The following is a 25,754-nucleotide window of genomic DNA, read 5'->3' as shown; positions in this document are numbered from 1 at the left end:
CCTCCTCTCAGCATCTACTTTATTAAGCCGCCTCAGAATTTGTGTGCTTCAATAAGATCATCTCTCATTCTTCTAAACTCCACTGATATAGACCCAATCTGCTCAACCTTTTCTTATGACAACCCCTTCATAACAGGAATCAGCCTAATGAACTTTATCTGAACTGCTTCCAATGTAAGTATATCCTTCCTCAAGAAAGGAGACCAAAACTGTACACAGTACTCCATGTGCGGTCTCACCAATGTCCTGTACAGTTGTAGCAAAGATTCTCTACTTTTATACCCCACCCCCCTTGCAATAAAGGCCAGCATTCAATTTGCCTTGCTAATTATTTGCTGTACCTCCATGCTAACGTTTTGTGATTCATGTACAAGGATTCCCAGATCCCTCTGCATGCAACATTCTGCAGTCTCTTTCCATTTAAATATGATTCTGCTTTTCTATTTTTCCTGCCATTGTGAACAACTTCACATTTTCTCACATTATACTGCTATCTGCCAAATATTTTGATAACTCACTTAACCTATCCATTGGATCTTCGCTGACTCTATCCTCCGCACAACTTATTTTCTTACATATCTTTGTATCAACAACAATTTGGCTATTAAACAGTTAACCCTTTCATCTAAGTCAATAAAAAGATTGTAAATAGTTGGAAGATCCAACAGTGATCCCTGTGGCACGCTGCTCGTAAGTTTGCCAACCTTGAAATTACCCATTTATCTCAACTTTGTTTCCTATTAACTAGCCAATCCTCCACCATGTTAATATATCACCCCCAACACCATCTAATTTGTACAACCTAACATCCCAAATTGCTTTGGCAACTCCTGACATATTATGTGGTACTTTATTGTACTTCATATTGCTGCTGATACAATTACAGGCCAAAATTGTATTTATTATTTTTTAGCATACCTATTACCTTATTATTTAATAAGATGTCAGAATGCTGCAGTAGTCCACATGGGTAATTGGTGTTATACAATAAAAATAAATCAACAGAAATGCAATTTACTGTTTTGTAATTATTTTAGTTGTTAACACAGGAGATGATCTGTAGAATACTATGGAGGGGCAACAAACAGGGCATTTTATGGTTTCGCTATTAATAAGGGAGCTTACAATCTGCATTTACTCTCAAAAAGCAACAACTCAACATCTTCTATTCCAATAACAATTTATCACAATTAAGGTATGAAACAATATTGAGCTCAAGTTAACATTTACCGTTTATATTCCACTGTCAATTAGATAATGCAGATCTTACGGCCATAAGTTCACTACTTGTACTAGAGATGGAAGCTGGTCTTTTAATCATAAGATATAAAGAATTACTTAGTCTAGGCATGCTGTGAGCAACTGTTAAGATAAAACTAAAAATTAGGTTTTCAAATCTTGAATTTGATTGCTTGCAATGATATTCAGTTGTTAGACTTCCCAATTCAAGCAAAATAAAAAGTTATCCATTCTGTCAACCCTTTGGTTGGGATACTAAATCATTCTAACATTAACACTATGAGATGATGTCAGAATACACCTCGATATGGGTGACCAATTCTCCCTTTGTTAATCAATGGGAATGTCCCAATTCTTGGACTGGCTAGAGTTTCACGTGAAGATTGTGTGAAGGAAATGGAAGGCTGTGCGGTATCATTATTGATAGCTATAAAATACAGTTTCCGTAAGTTAATAAAAAGTGCTTAAACTCCAAGCATTGAATTTATACCATATGCTTCAGTTTATTAAAAAAATGAAAATCGCCATTTCCTGTTCTACTGGCACAAAAACATAAACTGTGAGCTCAAGACACAATGACACAAAGTAGAATTAGAGAACACTGAGCTGCAAAACAGTTTCTCCTATGCTATTCTTCAAAACTTTCGTGGAATTAATGAAGGAAAATTTGGACTACCATTTACGCATTAAACTCGACCTACCTTTTCTCACCCATAATATGTAAACGTTAAGTGTTGATAGTAGGAATTTAATTCAAACAAGATATTTTCAGGTAGTTCAACAACTATTTTTGGATATACTAATGCAGCATGGTATTTTCTTGGAAACAATACAAATTTATTTGTGCGGTGCTTGATTTACCTAAAGATATATTAAGGTGAAAGCTTGTATGAACTCTTTATTAGAATTTGCCCTGGGACTATAATTCAATAGGTCATTGTACGGGTCAGCGATATACACACAAGTTAATCAGGAGAGGTATGATGAAACTAGTTCAATGAGCATGGATCACTATTTTCAGATCCAAATAAACGTTGCAAGCCTACAATGTCAACATGAACACATCTCATCCGTTACAAAATTTGAGTGCCAATGCAAAAGCAGTTTGTCTTCAGTGGCAGACAGACAGTTCTAAAATGGTGTTTTATCAATAGACTTACTTAGTACATTGAAACAAAACATGTAGTAGCAAAGAGGGTGGTGGAGGGGGAGAAGAGGGGTATGTTTTGTGCAACACTAAATCCAACCTATTGCATCACATTTATTATACCAAACAAGTGATGAGATGGAATACTGATGGAAACATGTCTATTCCAAGCTACTCTTCTCCAGGCACAACCCAAGCTTTTAAGAACAAAATCTAGAAGCTTTAGTGTACTTCAGGATGATGTTCTAGTTCAAGTGGATATGTGTGTTATTTTCATATTGCCATCTTTAAACTGGGTCAAAACACCCCAAAAGAGGTCAGCATGATACCTATTAAAATTACATTAGTCCCAACCCAAATTCCTGGTATAACCAAAGTTTCAAAATGGATCAAATTTAATGTTTAGCCAGGTCAATTAATACAGGGAGACACAAAAGACAATTTTGAGGGACTTCAGGTTAAATAATTAGATCAGTGGTAGCAATGCTCTTGGTGATTCAGTAGATATGAAAGATATGAGTAAAATATGAAGTGGATAGCAGTAAAATGTCTGGTTCAAACAGACCAAACAAATTAGGACAAGTAAAGTATTCAGGAATTTGTTTTGGACAAGTAAACTATTCAGGAATTTGTGCTTCCTGGAAGGGTGGAGTGTGTGTGTGTGTGTGCGCGTGTATATAAAAAATAGACAGCCTTATTTTTTGCTCAAGTCTATCGTTGTAGCAAATTGGGTGCAGCGTGAATGAAGAAAATGGGTCCAGGGAGCAAATTAATATTAAATAAACCAAAGTCAAACTGTCTTTGTCTCCAGCTCACTATTTAGAACTGTTCCTCCGAGAAGACCTTATACCAGCGTCATGTTCCACTCCACAGATCTTCCATTTAAAATATAAATGGTTATTATACCATACTCAGTTAGTAACAGAAAGACTGTGTTTTAATCATCGAGGTCTTGGGTAGTAGATCACTAATCACATAACTGAATTATCTCTTTACAACATAATATTTTCCACAAATAAAACAAAACTACAAGAACACGTTGAGTACTGCAGGGCACAATGAGAATGGAGGCTGGAGTTCATGGAACTTGCCCCTATTGTGGTTTGCTCTGAAGGAATTTAATCATTATCTTGTATTTCTATTTTCGGATAGGTCATTCCAATGAAACCAGTCAGAATGGGAAACCCTGGTTCAAATCATAATTTGGTTTGACATTTCCACTCGCAGCGAGTTGGTAATCTCACACCTGGTTTGTCTGGTTGAGGACCGTGCAGACACAAGGTGCGCAGCTGACTAGGAGAGAGGGAAAATTGGCTGTGGCTCTACCTTGGGTTCCACTGCAGCACCTGGTTCTATAGCATCATCAGTGGAAGTCTTGGAGATGTACATGGCTGCCCTGCCTGCCGTTCTATCAGACCCAATCCAGTGTGTGTGTGTGCCAGGAGATAAATAGAGGAAAGAAAATGTGAATCAAGAAAGTAAAGACAGACAGGACATAGCACACATCTAATATTGTAAATTAAGGCTTATCTAAGATGGATGCACCCACCTAGCTAGCAAGATACCCTGGTACTCTTCCAGTTGTCGCATGAAGCTGATATTAGGCTTTGTAACTGTCCGTTTCTCCTTCACATAACTGTAAGCTTTGTCCAAGTTCCAGCCGTATTCTTTCATTGCATATGCGATTACTGTGGACGCAGACCTGCTGATGCCCATTTTACAGTGAACAAGACATTTGGAACCATTTTGTCTGATGGAAAAATAAATATATGTTCAAAATTTTCTAAAGGCCACGTGGTAACTCGAGATGTTAAGTCTTAGGAATATGACATTTATAGTAAGTGTTCAAAACTAAACATACCCATTTATGTAAAAAATGCACATTCACACTGTACAGCAATGGGAATTTATAAGTAAACCCAAACATGCTCCGTACCTTGATCTTTGTACAATTAAAGATAGTTCAAGAACAGGCATACTTTTAATTTGGTAAGTATTTTTCCTAGTATGATTAACTATATCTGTTCTCAATTCAAGTTTAATTTGGAGGTTCAAAATAAAGATTTTATTTTTAAAGTTAAATTCACATCCAAGTAACTACAAGCAAGTCTGATAAAGATGCAAACCCAATCACAATTTGTTCTTGACAATTGTAATTAGTACAATTTAATTTAACAACAGATCTGGCTAACTGTAAACCTCATCATCCACAAACTAATTAATGAGTAGAAATTTGAATTTGTTACATGAAACTGTATTAATCTTTAAAATTCTAAACTATCTTCAAAAATTGGATTTGAGAATTAAAATTTAGAATGGCTTGCTGCTCACATTGGAAACCAAACATTACTTAATGATTTCTCAATGTTTAAGCTCCATTTCCAAATAATGATTCTTTTAACTTCAGGACACTATAGTCCAAAGTTTTGTGCCAAATGGCTTGGGTTCTGATGTTCCAAACCAGGAAAGATCTTGAGGAACAACATACTTTAAGACAACACATGATATTAGATTTTTCGAAAGTTTGAGCATTGGAAAGATCCCATTTCTGTTATTACTGCACTTTCCACCTGGCTTGTATAAAAGAGAGAGATAGAAAAAGTATATCAACCATATAAATTCAATTGTTCGTTATTAGACTGTATATTTGATAATCTGTATAGATTAAGTACAATTTATAGCATTCCCTTCAGGGCAAGAGCATCAAATGATAAAATAATTTCCCTAAATTACAAATCCTTTCACTAGAAATCCATCATTTGGGAATATTAACATTCAGGTTTTTTCCCCCCAGTAATTTTGACATGGCTAGATTTTTAAAAACCATTACAGTTGGTAACCACCCAACATTTCAAGGACCTTTTCAGGTTAGTTAAAAAAAAGTCTTCAAAACCAGACTGATCTTCTGGTGTGTAGTTTTATATTGTGTAATAAAAGTAAATATGTGGGACAAGACAAATAAAATAAAGCTAAATGTATACAACTACAGAATAATAATAATCTTTATTGTCACAAGTAGGCTTACTTTGCAATGAAGTTACTGTGAAAAGCCCCTAGTCACCATATTCTAGCACCTGTTCAGGTACACAGAGGGAGAATTCAGAATGTCCAAATTACCTAACAGCACGTCTTTCAGGACTTGTGGGAGGAAACCGGAGCTCCCACAGGAAACCCATGCAGACACTGGGAAATGTGCAGACTCCTCACAGGCAGTGACCCAGCCGGGAATCGAACCTGGGATCCTGTCGCTGTGAAGCACGGTGCTAACCACTGTGCTACCATGTTACCTTACGTGGGGAGGGAAGTCAAAACCAGAAAAGCTGCGCATGAATTAACCATGCTGTAAACAAGTCAAACCATATCCTATCCCCAGACAATGCAAATATAATATAAAGATTTTTAAATTTAAAACAAATACTATATTGATAAAAATCACCCAGCATCAGAGATTTCTAATTAATTACATACTTTGCCTTAGAGATGAATTTGTATGTATCATTCCAATATGCAAGCAGATCTGTAGCTTCTTCATCATATACCCTGATGTTATGGTATTCAAATATTCCTGGGAAAAAGTTATCAATTTCACGGGTGATGTTCAAGATGTACTGAATCCTAAACAAAGAATTGAAGAAATTACCATATTAGGATCTGCCAATGCCATACAAAACATATTTAAATTAAATGCAACTCCCACTGTCGGTACACAAGATTAAGCTTTAGAAAAGTAATATTTTTAAATGTAATTATTTGTAAATATATTTAGCAAATTTGCATTTTGTACAAGAACGTTCTTTTAGATTGGTGTAACACAATGCAGCACTAAAACAAATATGATTGGCCTGCAGGGGGAGATATAGCTATTATGATAAAATACAGGATGAATTAATGGGGTAGATATAACAATTGTAATAGAAACAGGATGTATTAATGTGAAGCTTATTGAATGTGAAACATAACTGTTTACAAATCAAAAACTGGCACAACCAAACTTTCAGCAATCAACTTTATAGGGGAATATAGTCAACAAATCTGTGCTTAGTTATACTCAGTACAAAACTAAACCTGCTCCAGACAAGCAAGTATGGCAATTAACTGATCACTGCTGACAAAATAAATTCCAATACTGAAACTTGAGAAACATGCTAAAATAAAAATGCTGAGAGTTTCTTGCACCATAGAGGACATTGTCACCAGATGAAGCATCAAGTGAAAACAGACAGGATAAATGAGAACAACAGGACAATGTACAAGCCAGGCTGTCCTTGCATACATTCTACTAGCTAGCCCAATGTAAACATCCTCAGCAGTCTCTTGTCCTTCCTTTCAATTGGGGAATGCAGTTAATTATCATCCTTCTAATTTTAACACAATAAAACAACTTCAACACAATCATTACAATCTGCAGGTGAAAATTAAAAGTTCTTTAACAAGTATAACATCTGGTTTAACAGAAAAGCCACCAATAAGGGCAGCATGGTGGCTCAGTGGTTAGCACTGCTTCCTCACAGTGCCAGAGGCCCGGGTTCAATTCAGGCCTTGGGTTCTCCCAGTGTCTGTGTGGGTTACCTCCGGGTGCTCTGGTTTCCTCCCAGTCCAAAGTGCAAGTGAGGTGGATTGGCCATGCTAAATTGCCCCTTAGTGGCACAAAGATGTGTAAGTTAGGTGGGGTTATGGGATAGGCTTCGATGAGCCAAGTGGCTTCCCGCTGCACTGTAGGAATTCTGTGGTTCTATGAATAAGCTTCCAAATTGCCAAAACACAAAAGGAAACAATTTTTTAAAAATAGGTTATCAGTGAAGGCAAGTGAAGTGCCAAAGACTTTCAATTCTGCATGCTTTGGACATGACAGAATAGAGATGGACAAGGGCATCAAAAACGGTGCAGAAAATGTGATTTTGCAGATTGGTGGCTAAGAAATATCATAATTTAATGTAGGCCAAAGGCGAGATTATTAGGAATTTAAAGTGCTGTAGGAAGTGACTTGAACATAAGAACGATATTAGGCCATTCAGCCTATCAAGCCTGCTACACCATTCAATGAGATCACAGCCGATCAGCCACCTCAATGCCATTTCCCCGCACCATCTCTATTTCCCTTGGATTTGAGTTTTGAATATGCTCAATGATTGAGTTTTCACAACCCTCTGGGGTAGAGAATTCTAAAGATTCATCACCCTCTTGAGTGGAGAAATTCCTCCTCATTTCAGTTTTTAAATGGTCATGTGCTAATTTTAAATGATCATGTGCTAATTTTAGAGTCACCACCACATTGCCTTGTAAAAATTCTGGAAGTATCAATGAGGCCACCCTCATTCTTCAAAACTCTTGGGAATACAGAGCTAGTCTCCACAATCTCTCCTCATACAACATTCCCACCATTCCAGGGATTAATCTAGTGAACCTCCATTGCACTCCCTCTGTGGCAAGGAGACTAAAACTGTGCATAATACTCCAAGTGAGGTCTCTGTACAACTGCAGCAAAATATCTTTATGCCTGTACGCAAATCCCCTTGTGATGAAAGCCTTCCTAACTGCTTGCTGCACCTGCATGTCAACTTTGTGACTCATGGACAAGGACACCCGCACTTCCCAACCTCTCACTATTTAAAAAACATTTAACACTCGAGGAAGCATTATTTTTCCAGGGGTGGGCACAGAAAGAAGTAGGGTTGGGGACGGGAATATGAAGAGTAATACAAGGAAATCTCATATTGTCTCAGAGTTACAATGGGAGTCATGCAGTCATGTGAAGACTGAAGGGTTAGGGAAAAGAACTAAAAGTGCCTCAAAATTTATTCTCCCTCAGAAGACATATTACTGGACATATCTGTTTTTTTCTTATGTTTCTGAAGTAAATTCTGAAATGTTTTAGATTACCGGGAATCATATCAAGTGGCTTTCATATAGAAAACATAGACCAAAAATAACACTGGGAAAAATACTTTTAAATGAGGTTAAGAAACATTCAACATTTTGGGCTGTCCTTACAAAACCTTGATAAGCACATTTTAAAATGATCACATGCAAGAGCAGATTACAACATCAAAGGGAATGCAGTACTTCAACAGACAAACTCTTCTGTTCTTTATAAATGTTGGTCCACAGTTATGTTCAGCCCAACCATCAAACCAACGAGCCCAACCATCAAACCTATGAGCATGTTTCATTATAAGGGGAACTTACCCTCGGCTCTGCAAATCTTCCAAATTGGAGGCATTCCACTCAGAACCCTGCAAACAGAGATAAGTTGGCTAAGGTTCAGGTCAAACAGGATAGTCCAAACAAACTTTACTGACATTTAGCACAACAACAAAACAGCTCAGATATAGATGTACGTTAAGTTTCCTCCCCACCCTGCTCCCGCATAGATGTGCTTTTGCATTTGAGCAAAAGAAAAGCTAAGTTTCCAATAAACGTGGACTCCAGTATATCAAATTCTTAAATGATTAGATTGGCATATTAAAAGTTTTCTGTATTGGTAGTATCACTATTACTTTCCCAGTCTTTCTCTAAAAGCCCAGTCAAAAAGCCCAAATTACTAAATTTACGATAATGGCTGATAGTACAGTGGATTCCTGACATGAAGATAATACTGTGCGGGATAATACAGAACTATCAACTATTAATACGAGTCTTGTTTCCTTAAGTTTCACAGCGAAAATGAAAATTTAGACACATGAAGACTGGCTTGATGGCGAAACGACAAAGTAACTGGTGTTTCTTTTTATTCATTTACAGGATGTGGGCGCCGCTGCTTGGCCAGCATTTATTGCCCATCCTAGTTACCCTTCAGAAGGTGGTGAGCTGTATTCTTGAACCGCTGCAGTACGCGAGGTGTAGGTACACCCACTGTACTGGTAGAGAGGGACTTCCAGGACGTTGACCCAACGGCAGTGAAGGAACTGTGCTATAAGTCGGGGTGGTGAGTGACTTGGAGGGGAACCTCCAGGTGGTGATGTTGCCAGGTATCTGTTGCTCTTGTCCTTCTAGGTGGTAACGGTAATGGGTTTAGAAGGTGCTGCGCAAGGAATCTTGATGAGTAATTGCAGTGCATTTTGGAATTGCAGTGTATCTTGTAGATGGTTCACATGGCTGCCACTGATCATTGGTGGTGAAGGGATTGAATATTTGTGGAAGTTGTAGCAATGAAGCAGGCAGAACTGTCCTGGACTGTGTCGAGCTTCTTAAGTGCTGTTGGAGCTGCACTCATCCAGGCAAGTGGGGAGTATTCCATTACACTCCTGACATGTGCCTTGTAGATAGTGGACAGGTGGATATTGTCCAGGTATGCTGCATTTGAACATGGACTGCTTAATTATCTGGATGAGTTGCAAATGGTGCTGAACATTGTGCAGTCATCTGCAACATCCCCACTTCTGACCTTGATAGAAGGGAGGTCATTGATGAAGCAGCTGAAGATGGTTGGGCATATGATACTACCCGAGGAAGTCCTGCAGTGATGTCCTGGAGTTGAGATGATTGACCTTCAACAGCCATAACCATCTTCCTTTGTGCCAGGTATGACTCCAACCAACAAAGAGCCAACCCCCTCCCCCCTATTCCCATTGTCCCCTGTTTTAAGAGGGCTTCTTGATGCCATACTTAGCCAAATGCTGCCTCGATGTCAAGGGCAGTCACTCTCACCTCACCACTGGCATTCAGTTCTTTTGTCCATGTTTGAACCAAGGCTGTAATGAGGTGGTCGGGAGCCGAGTGACCCTGGCAGAATCCAAACTCAGCATCCGTGAGCAGGTTATTGCCGAGTAACTGCAGCTTGTTAGTACTGTTGATGACTCCTTCCATCATTTTACTGATGATGGAGAGTAGGCTGTTAGGGCGGTAATTGGCTGGGTTGGATTTGTCTTGTTTCTTGTGCACAGGACATTCCTGTGCAATTTTCGACATTGCCGGGTAGATGCCAGTGTTGTAGCTGAACTGGAACAGCCTGACTAGGGACCAAGTTACGGAGCACGTCTTCAGTTTTATTGCCATAATATTGTCAGGGTCCATAGCCTTTGCAGTATCCGGTGCCTTCAGCCGTTTCTTGATATCACAAGGAATGAATCGTATTGGCTGTGATGCTGGGGACCTCTGGAGGAGATGGATCATTCGCTTGGCACTTCTGGCTGAAGATTGTTGAGAATTCTTCAGCCTCATCTTTTGAACATATCTGCTAGGTTCCTCCATCATTGAGGATGGGGATGTTTGTGGGGCCTCCTCCTCCAGTGAGTTGTTTAATAGTCCACCACCATTCACAGCTGGATGTGGCAGGACTGCAGAGCTTAGAGCTGACACGTTCATTGTGGAATCGCTTAGCTGTCTATTACTTGCTGCTTATGCTGTTTGGCACACAAGTAGTCCTGTGTTGTAGCTCAACCGGGTTGCCATCTCATGTTTGCTATGCCTGCTGTTACTCCTGACACGCTCTCCTGAACTCCATTGAACCAGGGTTGACCCCCGTCTTGGTGGTAATGGAAGAGTGGACGATATGCTGGGCCATGAAGTTGTAGATTGTGGCCGAGTACAATTCTGCTGTTGCTGATGGCCCATAGTGCCGTATGGATGCCCAGTGAGTTTGCTGGATTTATTCAAACTCTATGCTATTTAGCACGGTGACAGCGCCACGCAACGCAATGGAGCGTATCCTCAATGTGAAGAGGGAATATTGTCTCCGCAAGGACTGTGTGATTGTCACTTCTACTGATATGGTCATGGACAGATGCATCTGCAGCAGGCAGGTTGGTGAGGTTGAGGTCAAGTATGTTTTTTCCTCTTACTGGTTCCCTCACCACCTGCTTCAGTCCCAGTCTAACAGCTATGTCCTTTATGATCCTGCCAGCTTGACCTGTTGTAGTACTACTGAGCCATCCTTGATGATGGACAAGACCCCCACACTGGTTAAACCCCACTTTGGAGATCTGAGCACCACACCTTAGGAAAAATATTTTGGCCTTGGGAGGGGGTGCAACATAGATTTCCAAAAGATACCTGGATTACAGGGGTTGAGTTAGGAGAGATTACTCAAATTAGACCTCTTCGCTAGAATGTAGAAGGTTACGGGGTAATCTGATCAAAGTATTCAAGATTTTAACAGGAAAGACAGGGTAGATAAAGATAACTATATCCACTGGTTCTAAAACTAGGGGGCTTAGAATAAAAATTAGGGCTAGACCATTCGGGAGAAATTAGGGAAGAATGTCTTCACTCAAAGGATGGTCAAGGTTTGGAACTCTCTCTCACAAACAGCAGTTAAAGCGAGATCAGTGTTAATTTTATATCCGAGAAAGACAGATGTTTGTTAAGCAAAAATATTAAGGGATATGGACCAAAGGCAGGTATATGGAGTCAGGTCACAGATCCGCCATGATCTCATTGAATGGCATGACAAGCTCGAGGGGCTGAATGGCCTACCCCTGTTCCTAGAATATATTCTGCACCTTTTCCATCCTCAGTGCTCCTCCAAGTGGTGTTCAACATGGAGGAGTACCGATGCATCAGCTGATGATACATGGGAACCAGCAGACAGTTTCCTTGCCGATGTTTAAGCTGCAGCTATGAGACTTCATGGGGTCCAGAGTCAATATTAAGTACTGCCAGGGCAACTCTCCCAACTGTATACTACTGTGCCACTACCTCTGCTGGGTCTGTCCTGCCAGTGAGACAGGACATACTCCGGAATGGTGATAGCGGTGTCTGGGATATTGTCTGTGAGTATGACTATGTCAGGCTGTGAGACAGCTCTGCCAACTTTGGCAGTAAGGAGGACAGACAGTCAATGCCCGATGGCCAGTCCGATTTTATACCCTTTTGGTGTTTTCGTAGCAGTCAAATACAACGGAGCGGCTGGCTAGGCCATTTTAGATGGCATTTAAGAGTCTACCACATTGCTCTGGGTCTGGAGTCACATGTAGGCCAGACCAGGTAAGGATGGCAGTTTTCTTTCCCAAAAGGACATTCGTGAACCTGATGGGTTTTTATCAAAAATGGCTTCATGGTCATCATTAGACTTATAATTTTATTTAAATTCCACTACCTGCCCTCGTGGGATTCAAACCTGGATCCCAGATCATTACCCTGGGTCTCCAAATTACTAGTTTGGCAACAATACCACTACACCATCTCCTCCATGAAGAATGCAGACGTGTCTGCTACTCCTTCACTCACTCTCTCACAATAAATACTTCTACAGGTGGTTCACCAGGGAGGGAAGAAATACAATAAGATGTAGACTATCTAGTCCCATTCAATCATTGCTGATATGTTTCTCAATCCCATTCTCCTGTCTTCTCCCCATAACCCCTGATCCCTTTATTAATCAAGAACCTATCTATCTGTCTTAAAGACATTCAGTGACTTGGCCTCCACAGCCTTCTACGGCAAGAGTTCCACAGATTCACCACCCTCTGGCTGAAGAAATTCCTCCTCATCTCCGTTTTAAAGGATCGTCCCTTCACACACTTGTGCCAGGTTATTTTCTGAATGAACTGACAACAATGTGGTCTAAGTGTTACAGATTAAGATGGATTTACTGAGATTCTTTGAAGCAATGTTTATATGTTCCTAGTAAAACAAATTTGTTTTTGACTTTAAGGGCAGCTGACTGTTGCCTATCCTTATAAAGCTGGCCATGATTCAACATAGGAGGCAGCAACTGGCCTCATTGTGAAACTTTAATACAGGAAATCCAATCAGGACAACTTTGAAAAGAAAATTCTCCCAAAGAAGATAAATCACAGCAGAGATAAGTCACAAAGAAAATGCAATTATATAAAACTTTATAACTTACTACACTCACAACTAATTCAAAATGGATAAGTAGACAATGGTCAGCTGAGACAGAACAAAAAATACATTCACAGAGCACCATATCATATTCTTAAGAACTTCATCATCACTACTAACATATCTTCAGATTTCTCTGGAATTACTTCACATTGACGATGTTCTAGATCCACATTGACAATGTTCTAGATTTGTCATAAAGGATGAAAATGTAACCATTTTAAGTTATCTGTCCTTAGGTTGGTCGGACATTGGGCGCAATTCAGCCACCAGATTGCGCTTGACTCCGATCCTACAAGAGCCCCAAATTGGACCCCGCCACAAATCTGATCTCGAGTCACCAGATGCGCTCTGCCCAGTGTGATCTAGGTCTCGTCCACACAGTGATCCAGCTCAGCATATTTAGGCTCATTTAAATACCCGGGTGCCCAGCAGTCAACAGCTATGCCTGCGAGAACTTTGTGTAGCATGATGGCACCTCGAAGGGTCTTGCAGTGCATTAGAGACTCCCAGGTGGTTGGTAAAAGGCAGGTAAAAGTACAGTACCCTGGTACCCCTCTGGCACCTGGGCACTGTGCCAGGCTGCAAGTGCCAAGGTGCCAGGTTGGCACTGCCAGGGCAGTCCTTGCCCATTAAATGGGGGGGGGGGGGGGGGGGGGGGGGTGGAGGGAAAGAGCGAGAAAAGGACAGGCCTGAAAGGGGAAGGGGGGTGGTGCAGAGATCAGGGCTGCCGGTCAAAACAGAGTCCTGATTTGCGAGGAGCTGATCTGTGGCCGGCACAGTAGCATATTGGTTAGCACAGTTGCTTCACAGCTCCAGGGTCCCAGGTTTGATTCCTGGCTTGGGTCACTGTCTGTACGGAGTCTGCACATGTCTGTGTGGGTTCCTCCGGATGCTCCGGTTTCCTCCCACAGTCCAAAGGTGTGCAGGTTAGGCGGATTGGCCATGCTAAATTGCCCTTGGTGTCCAGAAGGTTTAGGTGGGGTTACTGGGATAGGGTGGAGGTGTGGGCTTAAGCAGGGTGCTCTTTCCAAGGGCCGGGCAGACTCGATGGGCCGAATGGCATCCTTCTGCACTGTAAATTTTATGATTCTATTTCCGCCGGTGAGCTCAGCTCTTGCCAGCAGGAAATGGACGGAAGTGTGGCCTCGGCATGGAGAAGCTCCCTAGGGCCCATAAAACTAGCAACGTGCCAGTGAATAGCGGGGTGAATCCCGTTGCTGCAATTGCTGAGAAACCTCCCCCCGCCAAACACACCAAAAAGAGGACTTAGTTTCAAGTCTGCTGAATTGCATCAAATGGGGTAGCATGCCGATCTGCTACCCCACAAAGTGACCTAACAACAATTTAGATTTATTTAGTGCCTTTAATGTAGTAATAATTCCAAGGTTGCTTCACAGGGGCAGGCTGTAGTCACTGAGACAAAAGGAGATCTCAGGACAGATGAGCAAATGGTTGGTTTTAAGAAATGAGGAGAAACAAGGCATTAAGGGGTTTGGGGGAGGGAGAAGAGAGAGAGAGAGAGAGAGAGAGAGAGAGAGAGAGAGAGAGAGAGAGAGAGAGAGAGAGAATTCCTGGGCTTCGGGTATAGGCAGCTGAAGGCAATGGTGCAGCAACTAAAATCAGGGATGTGCACAGAAATAGGGAAGGGGATAAAGCCATGGACGGATTAAAAAACAAGGTATTGTTGGACTGGGAGCCAACACATGGATTATGGGTGACCAGGACTTGTTGCAAATTAGAATACAGGCAGCAGAGCTTTGGATGAGTACAAGTTTATATACCCAATATTTCCTATTGTCTCAAGCTATCACTAGGGAAGGGGCTCAGTGAAAGGATACAAGACTTCTCAGTGTTTTAAATAGGAAACCAAACCCAATCATATTTGGGTAAAAGTGATTGACAAACCAAGCTCTTTAGAAGCCAGCACGAGAGGGGCCTCTTGAGATTTCCCTCCCTTTCCTTATTTCCCCTTCACCCATTTTATGGTACTACGTTCATACCCACATAAAATAACAGAGGACAAATATCAATTATAGCATACTGATCATACCAGGTAGACATGTTCAAATATCTCGGTTGGGTTGTCCATCTGTCTCAAGATTACAATCATCTCATTATCAATGTATTCTTTAAATTCTCTCAGGTTACAAACCATTTGCATCTCCAATTCTGTGCGAATCTGTAATCAGTACAACAATCAACTATTGAGACCTTTTAACACAAGACGAAAACCGAACAGCAGTTAATGGAAGGTCAGCAATTGTCTACTAGTAACCAGAACAGCAGTTAATGGAAGGTCAGCAATGGTCTACTAGTAACCAGACTAACAGTTTCAATAGGTAGCCGTATCTGTTTTTCCACTCTTTTCTGGACTCATATTTCAGAATGAGTTTTTTTCAAACTGTACATCTACTTTGTAAGATGACACATAATACAATCTCCAAATAGTTAAAAATTAGGCAAGCTGGAGACAAAAAAGTGTAAAGTGTCAGTAAGAATCCTCTACATGGTAAAGATGCAGAACACATTTCTGAAATTAGGAGTTCCAATCTTTTTAAGTTACAGCACCAAACATCTCAAATTGCAAAATATTTGGGTTTTGAGAAGTTAGTTTTCTTATTTTTGCATGATATTAAACACCTTCAATCAATGAATGACTATATTAATTCAGAACCCATTTTCAATCCAATGATTTTCTTCACTCGGGGTATAACCTACCTCTTTTGATGTAACGTTCTCCAAATCCATCTGCATCATTACCTCACGAAGTTTAGTCTTGATCAGTCTTTCCGTCCGTTCTCGCTCTGTTGGTCTGCAAGTGGTGCAAATACCATAATTATTCTTTTATTGAAAAGAAACAGCACGATAAACATACATGTCAGCTTTCGAACTGAAGGTCATATTTTCCAGTCAACTGCGAATTACACTTGCTCCACAATTAACATTTATTTTTAAGAATACTTCCCTTGCTTATGATTGTTATTTTTTTTATAAATTTAGAATACCAAATTCATTTTTTCCAATTAAGGGGCAATTTAGAGTGTCCAATCCACCTACCTTGCTCATCTTTGGGTTGTGGGGGTGAAACCCACACAAACACGGGGAGAATGTGCAAACTCCACACGGACAGTGACCCAGAGCTGGGATCGAACCTGGCACCTCGGCGCCGTGAGACCGCAGTGCTAACCCACTGCGCCAGCGTGCTGCCTATTTGTTGTGATAATTAACAAATTACAGGAGCCTGGAAGGGCAGGAAAATTGCTCCAGGGCAGGACAATATTCACATGTACACATGAATTTTCATTGATTGCAACAGCAAAGCTCAACTGCAAACTAATTGCAAACTGCTTTCATGACATCAATAAAAAAATTCTTGCAACTTCCTGTAAAAAACGTAATTAATCAAAATGCTAAAATGTACAACAGATAAAAACAGTACCCCAAGATGGAATTTTTAAGATTACAGAAAATATTTGGGCCTATAGAACTGTGAAGAGATCCAAGCAAATCTAGATTTCCAATCTGAAACTCAGAAGTTTGTTGAAATTAGTGGATAATACGCATCAGATGAATCCCCAACAGTGGAAAAATTACTCACTTAATGGTCTGGTAATCAATTGATTTTCACAGTTAAAATAACAACTTGTATTTTCATGGCATCTGCAATGCAGAATAGCATCCAAGGTATAAAGTTGCAAAAGACATCACATCAAAGATAGAAATATTAGAAAGGGGGGCTACCGGCTTGGTTAAAGGAAAAAATATTGGGCGGGATTCTCCCAACCCCGCGCCGGAGAATCCCTGTGAATGGGCCACGCCGCCCCGACACGCGATTCTCCGCAGTGCGTCGAATCGGCGCCGGCGTTATTGGCACTGCTCCAGGCGCAGGCCGCTCTATGCGGCCGGCCCACCGATTCTCCGGCCCGGAAGGGCCGAGTCCCGCCGGCACCGTTCTAACCTGCTCTGAGCCGGCGGGATCTCGACGTGTAAGGGTCGGGTCGCGGCCTGTGGGGCGGGGGGGGGGGGGGGGGGGGGGGTGTGTGTGTGTGTGTGTGTGTGTGTGGCAGGGGGCTCCAGTGTGGCTTGGGCCCGCAATCGGGACCCACCGATCGGCAGGCTGACCTCTGTGGCTGGGGGCCTCCTTTCCTACGCGCCGGCCCCTGTAGCCCTGCGCCATGTTGCGAATCGCTCCAGCACCGTGCTGGCCCCCTGTAGGGTCCAGAATTGATGTGGGAGCATCCCGTTCACGCCATCGTAAAACGCGACGGTGTTTACGATAGCGTGGACACTCTGCCGCGGGATTGGAGAATCCTGCCCATTATCTCCATTCTCTCTCCTCGGATGCTGTCAGACCCGTTGAGATTGTCCAGCATATTCTGATTTTGTTTCAGTTTTCAGCATCCGCAGTAATTTACTTTTTAATCTTAGATTAAAAGGAGGATTATGGAGGTAAAAAAGAATGAGTTAATTCCAAAGTGAGAATCCTCAGCAATGAAAACATAATCGCAATGGTAGGGCCAGGGAGGAAGAACAGAGCAAAAAACTGAAGTGCTTTTGGTACAGAGGTTGTAGAGTTCATAGAATCCCTACAGTGCAGAAATTGGAGGAGGTTAGAGAGATTGAGAGAGTCGAGACCATGGAAGGACTGAAACACAAAGGAATGCTCAACTCCAGGTGTTGGGGGTACAGATGTAATGCTAGGAACAATGTATAACATTTATATTTGTGTGTTAGGAAAGATTGCACATGGTTTTCAGTTTAATTTCTTTTTTTTTTGTTTAGAAATGCACCGAAAAAACAGTTTGCAAGTGGGCCAGCCTTAGATAGCAGCCTTGGTGTTTAGTGGCTTATCTTCACTGGGTTGGTATGTCTGTAAAGGTGTTGCTGGGATAAAAGGAATAGCGAGAGCTTGAAACATTTTCTAGCATTTGCACTGAGATCTTTCCAACATTTTTATCTGGTGTAATACAGTTCTCCTCCACCCCCCCCCCCCCCCCCCCCCCCCCCCCCCCCCTTCACCCTCACCCCCTTTAAGAAACATTTTGCTATGTTAACTTATGTTAAAAGTTCATGTTCAGTAACCTTCCTCCATGGTTTCTTTTAAAAACAAAAGCTAGGCTCTATCAAGCCAGGTTTCATTCTGGGATCTGACTTGTCCAGTGTTATCAGGTTGGATTGTAACAGTGATGTATCTTCAGCAAGGACAATGTGTGGCGATTGGAAGATTTTAGGAAAATGGATTATAAACATAGTGGAAATTTAAGGGTTAAAATCCTGCAGAGACTTTTTATCTCGAGATGAGGCCAGTGCTGGGGTGGAGCTCAGCCAGAGAGAGGGAAGGGACATTTTGGGCAAGCTGCTAGAGACACCAGGGGGTGGGATTCTCTGTCCCGCCGCACCCGTTTCATGTTCCTCCACTCCGGCTGCTGGCCAATGGGGTTTCCCATTGTGGACACCCCAATGCCGTAGGGAAATCTGCGGGCGTGAGTGTGTTGCTGGCGAAATGGAGGATCCTGCTGACGGAGAATCCAGCTGAGGGTTTTTGGAGAAAGACTTTTGGAATTGAAGTCTGATCTGTGATCTGGCAACCCTTCTTTTCCTTGCGTGATGAGAGGCAGTTTTCTTTCCCAGTAACATAGCCTAAAAAGTGATAATAGTTAAAAACAGAGCTGCCTTGTCTGCAGACAAGGAAAAAGCTGAAACAACCCCGTTGAAGCAGCCATTTGAATGCATTCAGCTAAAGTCTCAAGGGGTTGTTGCAAAAGACGGGATTTGTTTTGTAATGCAAGTATCACTTTAGGTCATGCTTGTTAAGGGGGATTGGGAGCTGTATGTGCATTTTCTTGTTGTTTAATGGCAAATTAAATAGTTTTAAGGTGTATATGCAAGCGGTTCTTTTTGGGTTTGAAGTTAAAAAGTTTTATATTGTAGTTGTAATAAAGTTTTGTTTTAAAATAACAAAGCCCGATTTCTTCATTCAATCGCTCCTGCAGTGAATCAATCTTTCCACACAGTCTTAAAAAAAAAACCTGGGGTTTTTGGTCCAGCATCCTTGCCGCTGTTGGGGATCATAATACAAGAATGATGGATATGTGCCTTCTGGTGTGGAGTAGATCATGGAGAATTCAGACCAGCTCAGAGAACATTAGAATCTTTGATTCTGGAGGTGACAGGGCATGAATGAGCTTTTTAACAGCTGGTGGGTTATGGGATCAGAATTTTTTACAGTTCAAGTAGGTAGCATATATCTTATTAGCCTCCTGTGAAGTATTTTGGGACACTTTCCCACAAACTTGTCTGGTACCCGGTCAGAGAATCCAGAATGGCTTTGTGCTTCAAAAACGTTATTTCATGATCATTTTAATTATTATTCATACACATGGTGGGTGGTGGATTTGGATTTAGCAGGATGAGTCGCGAGGCTTCTTCTATGCACAGCTTTAAGAAAACATTTGAGGATGACATCCCCCCCCACCACCACCATTTTCATAACTGGTCAAGAAAATAACAAAACAAAACCCAGGGTGCAAGTCAGTCAAAACATGTCCAGTTTCAGATGCATTTAGCGGGTTGTTTCTTGGCCCTTGCAGTACTTTGCCATTGTTTTTTTGGACTCGGCAAGGAACTCCTCGTCGAGGCCAAACTTCAATCATTTCCTGCGCTGGTAAACTCAGCTCACCAGCACAGGAAGACGACTTGCTGATCAGGGTGCCATGGAGCCCCGATATTTTGGCCCCCTCACCACGACCTCCAAGCCCCCCCCCCCTCCCCCCCCTTCACCCAACGTGCCTCCTCCGGGGTCTTTGAGCCCCTCTTTTCATGGGCATGCCACCCGTGGGCCTGACCACAGGCACAGGCTATTTGGCACCGTGGCAGTGCCCTTGCCAGTTTGGCAGGGTACCACCCTGCTCAGTCCCCAACCACCCCAGTGTCTCCAATGGCCTGGGAAACCCCTCCCAGGTACTGTTACACTGGTGCACTTTTCTTTGGATTAGTATTAAAATGTCACCCTGGCGAGGTCTCCTCGATGCGGACGGTGAATCCCGGGTATCGGAAGAATCCGGCAAATGTATTTAAATGAGCCATTTAAATGCTGATCTGCTTCACTGCCAGCGAGAACGAGATCCAGATCGCGAGCTTCAATGACCTTGTCCCGACACCAAGTCGGGCGCAACGAGGCCACTGACTTGCGCCCCAATCTTTTTTAATGGCCTGATCGTTTTTCTTCAGGGATTTCTTCTTCAGCAGTGTCCTAGAGTTTGGTCTTCAATTCCTGGAGTCTTTAGGCCAATTCTGGGTGATTGGCAACCCTACCCATATTCCCGACTATCAATGTCACATCTGTTCACCTTCCACAGAAAGGTTGTATCATCAACTTCCTAATAAGGAAGCAACTAGATGGTGTCTGCATGTCATGCTATCTGCAGTGCCCAAATTCTTATCACAGTTAGTAAAAATAGTATTCCTAATCAGCAAAGACTGTCACAGCTGAGAACCTATATTCTGGTCCATTAGCATCAGAATGTCCAGATGCATGACATGAAAGTTTTTGATTCTTGTAAATGACCCGATAAACATTTATGTGAGCAAAAATTAATGCATCCAAAAGTAAATGGAGAAGAAAAAAATATTCAGCTAACAATGCAAGTTGTCTTCTCCTCAGCTATTTCATTTAGGCCTACCAAAATTATTTTAACAGTCATACTGTGAAATATTAACAGCCTAACAAAAACAATTAAGGCACAGAGGTATAAAGGATATGGTGGCAATGCATGGTCCCATTTTATTTCTTATTGATCAGATTGCTGTTCAAAGCATCAGCAGAGATAAATATAGGATAGGAATACCTTTTTTGGCTACACAGTGGGGAGCAGTCTATATTTAAAAAAAAAAAATATTGCCAATGCTTATTATAGAATTCTTCTCTTTCCAGGATTTGCCGGGGAAGACTTGCAATGTTGGCCTGTTGCATGGGACAGGAAATAGCCAGAAACCAAAGAAGGTGCAACTTGTAGTTTGAAGCTACAGGTGACAAATTCAAAACAAGGGTGTTACCTTGCACTGTTATGATCTCGACCAGGCCCACCCAAGTTTTTGGTACAATCCGGTTAGGGACCAATAACTTTTTGTTTAAAGTAGACACAGTTTGAGATCCGAGACACTTGCTAAGGGAATAAGGCCACAAGGTTCCACAGGTTCTAAACAAACAAGTAAATTTTACTATGCAAGATGTTAGATGTTCAGGATTTTTCCAGAGCCCACTTTACTTCTGCCAACCACAGTCCTTTTTCTATGAGCACCCCTTTCTCCCTTCCTCTCTTTTTCCTTAACTCGGACCTCTCCCGATCCCCTAAATGGGACCTCTCCCTGTCCCTCTGGTGGTTCCTTCGGTGATTCCTCTCCACTGTCTCAGGACTCCATCCTTTTATGGTTACATTTAGGCTCCTGTGATCAAATTCTTGCACTGTTTTTTCCATGCAGATGCACCTCTGTCAGGATGGCCATGTCCTTTAACAGCAAGAGGAGAAATCCAGAACACAGCAAGCACAGCCACACATGGTGCCACTCACCAAAATCCACAGCCTGCCGGTGATTGTAACCCTTGGCCACTACCCGGGAACCCTAACACGTGCCCCCCCCACAACCCCCCACCAGAGAGAAAGCAAAGTCAGTTTAATAACTGCACCCACTGGTGACTGGCCAACAATTATTTCTGCATTCCAGAATAGTTAAGTTATGGGGGAGAAAAATCTGTTGCAAATTAAACACTAAAACTGGGCAGCATATTTATCAACATCTGAAACAGAAAGACATTTAAACCGGCTTCTGGTGGTACTTCATTCCTGCATAACAGCCACTGCATTTCAAGATAAATGATGTCTGTTTTGTGATGTTTCAAACAATCAAGACAGAAGGCCTTAGGAAATACTTTAAAATCTTTCAAACAGCAATCTTGCTGACTATGCCTCACAATCCCAAGTACAAATTTCAAATCAATGTTAAAAGGAAAAGGACATGAATTCTTTGAAATCAGATTTGATAAAATGAACAGGAAAGAGATCATTAGCTCGCGTAAGGCCTCAAAGGTCAGAAAGAAAACTCAGCTGCAATCACTCTCCCTGGCCCAACTCATAATCACAACTCTTGAACTCTGATTATTATAACTCATTATTATAAATAACCATGCTCTGTCTCTCTGTTTAACCAGTTAGCAATATATTGAATGCCTTGCCATTCGTTTGAACCTTGGGTAATCTAATTGTGGGTCATTTGAACTGTTGCGTCAATGCCAGTTGCCTATGTTAAGCTTTCCTTAGTAGTTCAAAACCAGCCCATAGTAACTCTACATATTTCCAGGTGAACGAATAATTGCAAATAAAAATGTAATTGGTGTGGCTTCAGAAAGACAGATAATATGCTTCATATACGTTTTTTTTTAAGTTTCTATTGCTATTATCTTCCATTCTTCCCTTTTATCTCAGTGAAAATACGCAACTGTCTCATGTGATACATTCCAAGTTAAAAAGTAATCTATATGAAATTTAAAAAACAAATATAATTTTAAGTCTCACCAGTGCGAAAGATCCCTCCTTTTGACTACAACACTTCAGGATAGAAATGTCTAAATATGAAAATCAAACTTGCTCTCTACTGAAGCATTCAAGTGTCTACATACCACCAGAGTGGGAGCCGGTTTAGTTCAGTTGGCTGGACAGCTGGTTCATGATGCAGAGTGAGGCCAACAGCATGGGTTCAATTCCTGTACTGGGTTATTCATGAAGGCCTCGCCTTCGCAACCTTGCCCCTCACTGGAGGTGTGGTGACCCTCAGGTTAAACCACCACCTGTCAGCTCTCCCCCTCAAAGAAGGATCATCTAGGACTATGGCGACTTTACTTTACCACTTGAGTGATAATAGAAGTTATGATGATTCAAATTCTTTAATGCAGACTGGAGAGGAAAATAGGAAAATTGTGTGTACTGCCTCAATTGACGTAAAGTTGAAAGCACTAAATGAGGCTTGAATATGTAAATTCTGCTCACTGTTGACACACAGAATAAGGCCAAAGACATTCACTGTGACAATCACGCTTCAGATGGAAAATTCCAAAACTAAACCCACTGCCAGGAGTAGGCCGTTTACCCCTGAAGCTTGTTCTGTCATTCAATTGGATCATGGTTCAAAATCACATAGATGCTAAGTTAGCCCCACAGTACTTATGCTTTTACAGGAGGCTGCAATCTCAAAAATTAAAGTGATAGGAATATACATACACATCAGTGAAGAGGACAGGTGAATCAGAGCGGTGAGATTGCACATCCTGCATAGCATTCCACTCATTAACGAAGGCCTGGTTCGAATTGATGCGGCTCTCATAGTAACTAATCCACGTTAAGTACAGACTCCCAGGGTAGTAGTTGTGCGTCCTGGCTATTTCACAGGCTTTGTGCAAACTCTGCAAAGCTGACCTAAAAATAAAAATAAATTTGCACAGTTGGTGTCACAGATCAAGGGTTTTTCCAAAGGCTCTCCTGTGTTTAAGAAATTAGGCTTTTTTGACAGCCAGGATAACAAAGGATTCATTTGGCTGTACCTCTACCAAAACAGGTACACTAAGCCCCCATTTTAACTCAAACCACTGGATACAGTAGGGTCGATATGTGCACATAGCATCAGGATATCCATTTCAGTGCTGTTCCATGCTGGGCCAATGTAACATGACTGACCAATAGGTCCAACATGACCCATTTACAGCTTATGTAGGTTGCAATGGGAAAATCTGAGTCACTTAACATAAAGTTATTTTCTTTTCAGGAATCAACCATAACGCTGAGCAACAAATTACTGTACACTTTTATTGTGTTAAAATGAGGATTGCATTTTTACATTTGTTCATGATGCCAAATGAAAACTATATCTAGGAAATGTGAAGATTTTGGATGCAACATTGAAATAAAATGTATAATGGGCTTTGTCTGAAAATAGCTAAAATGCACAAACAATATGAACTTCTGGTCTTCGCATTTACAAACTGATGGGAGAGCTTGTAGATTTTGCTGTGCTTATCTTCTACACGATATCTCTTATGCAACTGTTCTAATACCATTTGCATGTTATTTGAGGATACAAGGTCACCTTTTGGCTGAAACAGCAACGAAGCTTTCAACTTCATTAACAAACTGGTGCTGGAGAAAACCTGCAAATAGACAACAAAGAAAATCTGCAAATTGCAAAGAAAAAGTTCAGAAACTTCTTACCACATTGCTTGTACAGATACAGGCTTGAAGATGTGAATTCTGCTCACTGTTGACACACTGAATCCTCTTGAGAAGGAAAGAAGGGCAGAAAAAAAAATACATTTGAAATTATCAGGAAAGCATACAGAAATAAACAGTATGGTGGCACAGAGCACCACAATATGCAGGAAGCACTGGAATTCTATCATGAGGAAAATTAAGAGGGTTGGGAATTTCTATAGTGGATAATAATCTAGAAAGTCACAATTACAAATTTAGATTGAAATTTAAGAGAGAGAAAACAAGAGAAGAAAATGTGGGAGGGCAAAAGGCAGAGCACAAAAAAAAGGGAGAAAATAGTGAAATATTTTTTGGAAAATCACAGGTAGCAATCAGTTTATAGAATGTGTTTTTTTTTAAACTTCATAAAATTACCACTTATATGTACCATGACTTTATAGCAGATAACTTCTATTTAACTGGTGTACACGAGCTGGCAAAATGACTGATTAATTGCCAAGGTAGCAGAACTAAATGTTAGAACAAAGCAATTAAGTTGTTTACTGTTGAAAACTCTCATGATAAATTTTGTTGGCAGCAATTATGTCATAAATGCTATATGGCAATTTGACAGTTTGTGCATTGTGATGGACATTGGGCTTCCATTGGTGGAAGGTTAGAGTGAATGCTAGTCACATGATACAGTTCCTAAATTATTACTGGTTAGCGAACAAAAAGCACAGTTCACAGCATAGAAACAAACCATTTAGCCAAACCAAACTACACCAGCATTTATGCTCCAGATAAGCCTCCTCCGCCAGCCCTCTTCCTCTAACCCTATCATCAGAATTCTTCTATTAAATGTTTCCACATGTGCTTATCTAGCTTGCCCTCAAATGCATCTATGGTATTCAGCTCAATACTCCATGTGGCAGTGGATTCTGCATTCTTACGAAGGCTTTGGATTAAAATGTTTCTCCCAAATTCCCCATCAGATGGTTTATTTCTTAGCCCTAGTTTTGTTTTTTCTATATGAAGTAGACATATCTTCTCTGTGCTATCATATACCCCTTTCAGAATTTTAAAACGACTCCTCAGTGTTCTCTTTCTACAGAAGAGTCTAAGCCTGGTTGGCCTTTTCCAATAAGTACATCCCCCTCAGATCCAGTATTATCCTTAATCAATCATTGATTGAATATTTCCATAATATGGAGACCAGAGCAGTGCACAACATCAGCAGAATTAGGCCATTCGGTCCATCAAGTCTGCTCCATCATTCAATCATTGCTGATAGGTTTCTCATCCCCATTCTCCTGCGTTTCCCCCTTAACCCTTGACCCCCC

General features: G+C 41.3%; 1 protein-coding gene across 1 annotated transcript in view; it reads right to left on the bottom strand.

Moving 5' to 3' along the window:
- The window catches only part of ssh2a (slingshot protein phosphatase 2a), an 84,104-nt gene that overhangs the window by 11,968 nt on the left and 46,382 nt on the right, over positions 1 to 25,754 (bottom strand). The window contains 8 exon segments of the mRNA XM_038813103.1: positions 850 to 868; positions 3,936 to 4,136; positions 5,855 to 6,001; positions 8,573 to 8,619; positions 15,225 to 15,353; positions 15,893 to 15,986; positions 23,449 to 23,643; positions 24,433 to 24,498. Of these exon segments, the coding sequence (XP_038669031.1) occupies positions 850 to 868; positions 3,936 to 4,136; positions 5,855 to 6,001; positions 8,573 to 8,619; positions 15,225 to 15,353; positions 15,893 to 15,986; positions 23,449 to 23,643; positions 24,433 to 24,498 (898 nt within the window).

This window comes from Scyliorhinus canicula, chromosome 12 (genome assembly GCF_902713615.1).
Source record: "Scyliorhinus canicula chromosome 12, sScyCan1.1, whole genome shotgun sequence".
Classification (NCBI taxonomy): Eukaryota; Metazoa; Chordata; class Chondrichthyes; order Carcharhiniformes; family Scyliorhinidae; genus Scyliorhinus; species Scyliorhinus canicula.
Note: the sequence above shows the minus strand (reverse complement) of the source record. Positions and strands in the feature narration are given on the sequence as shown.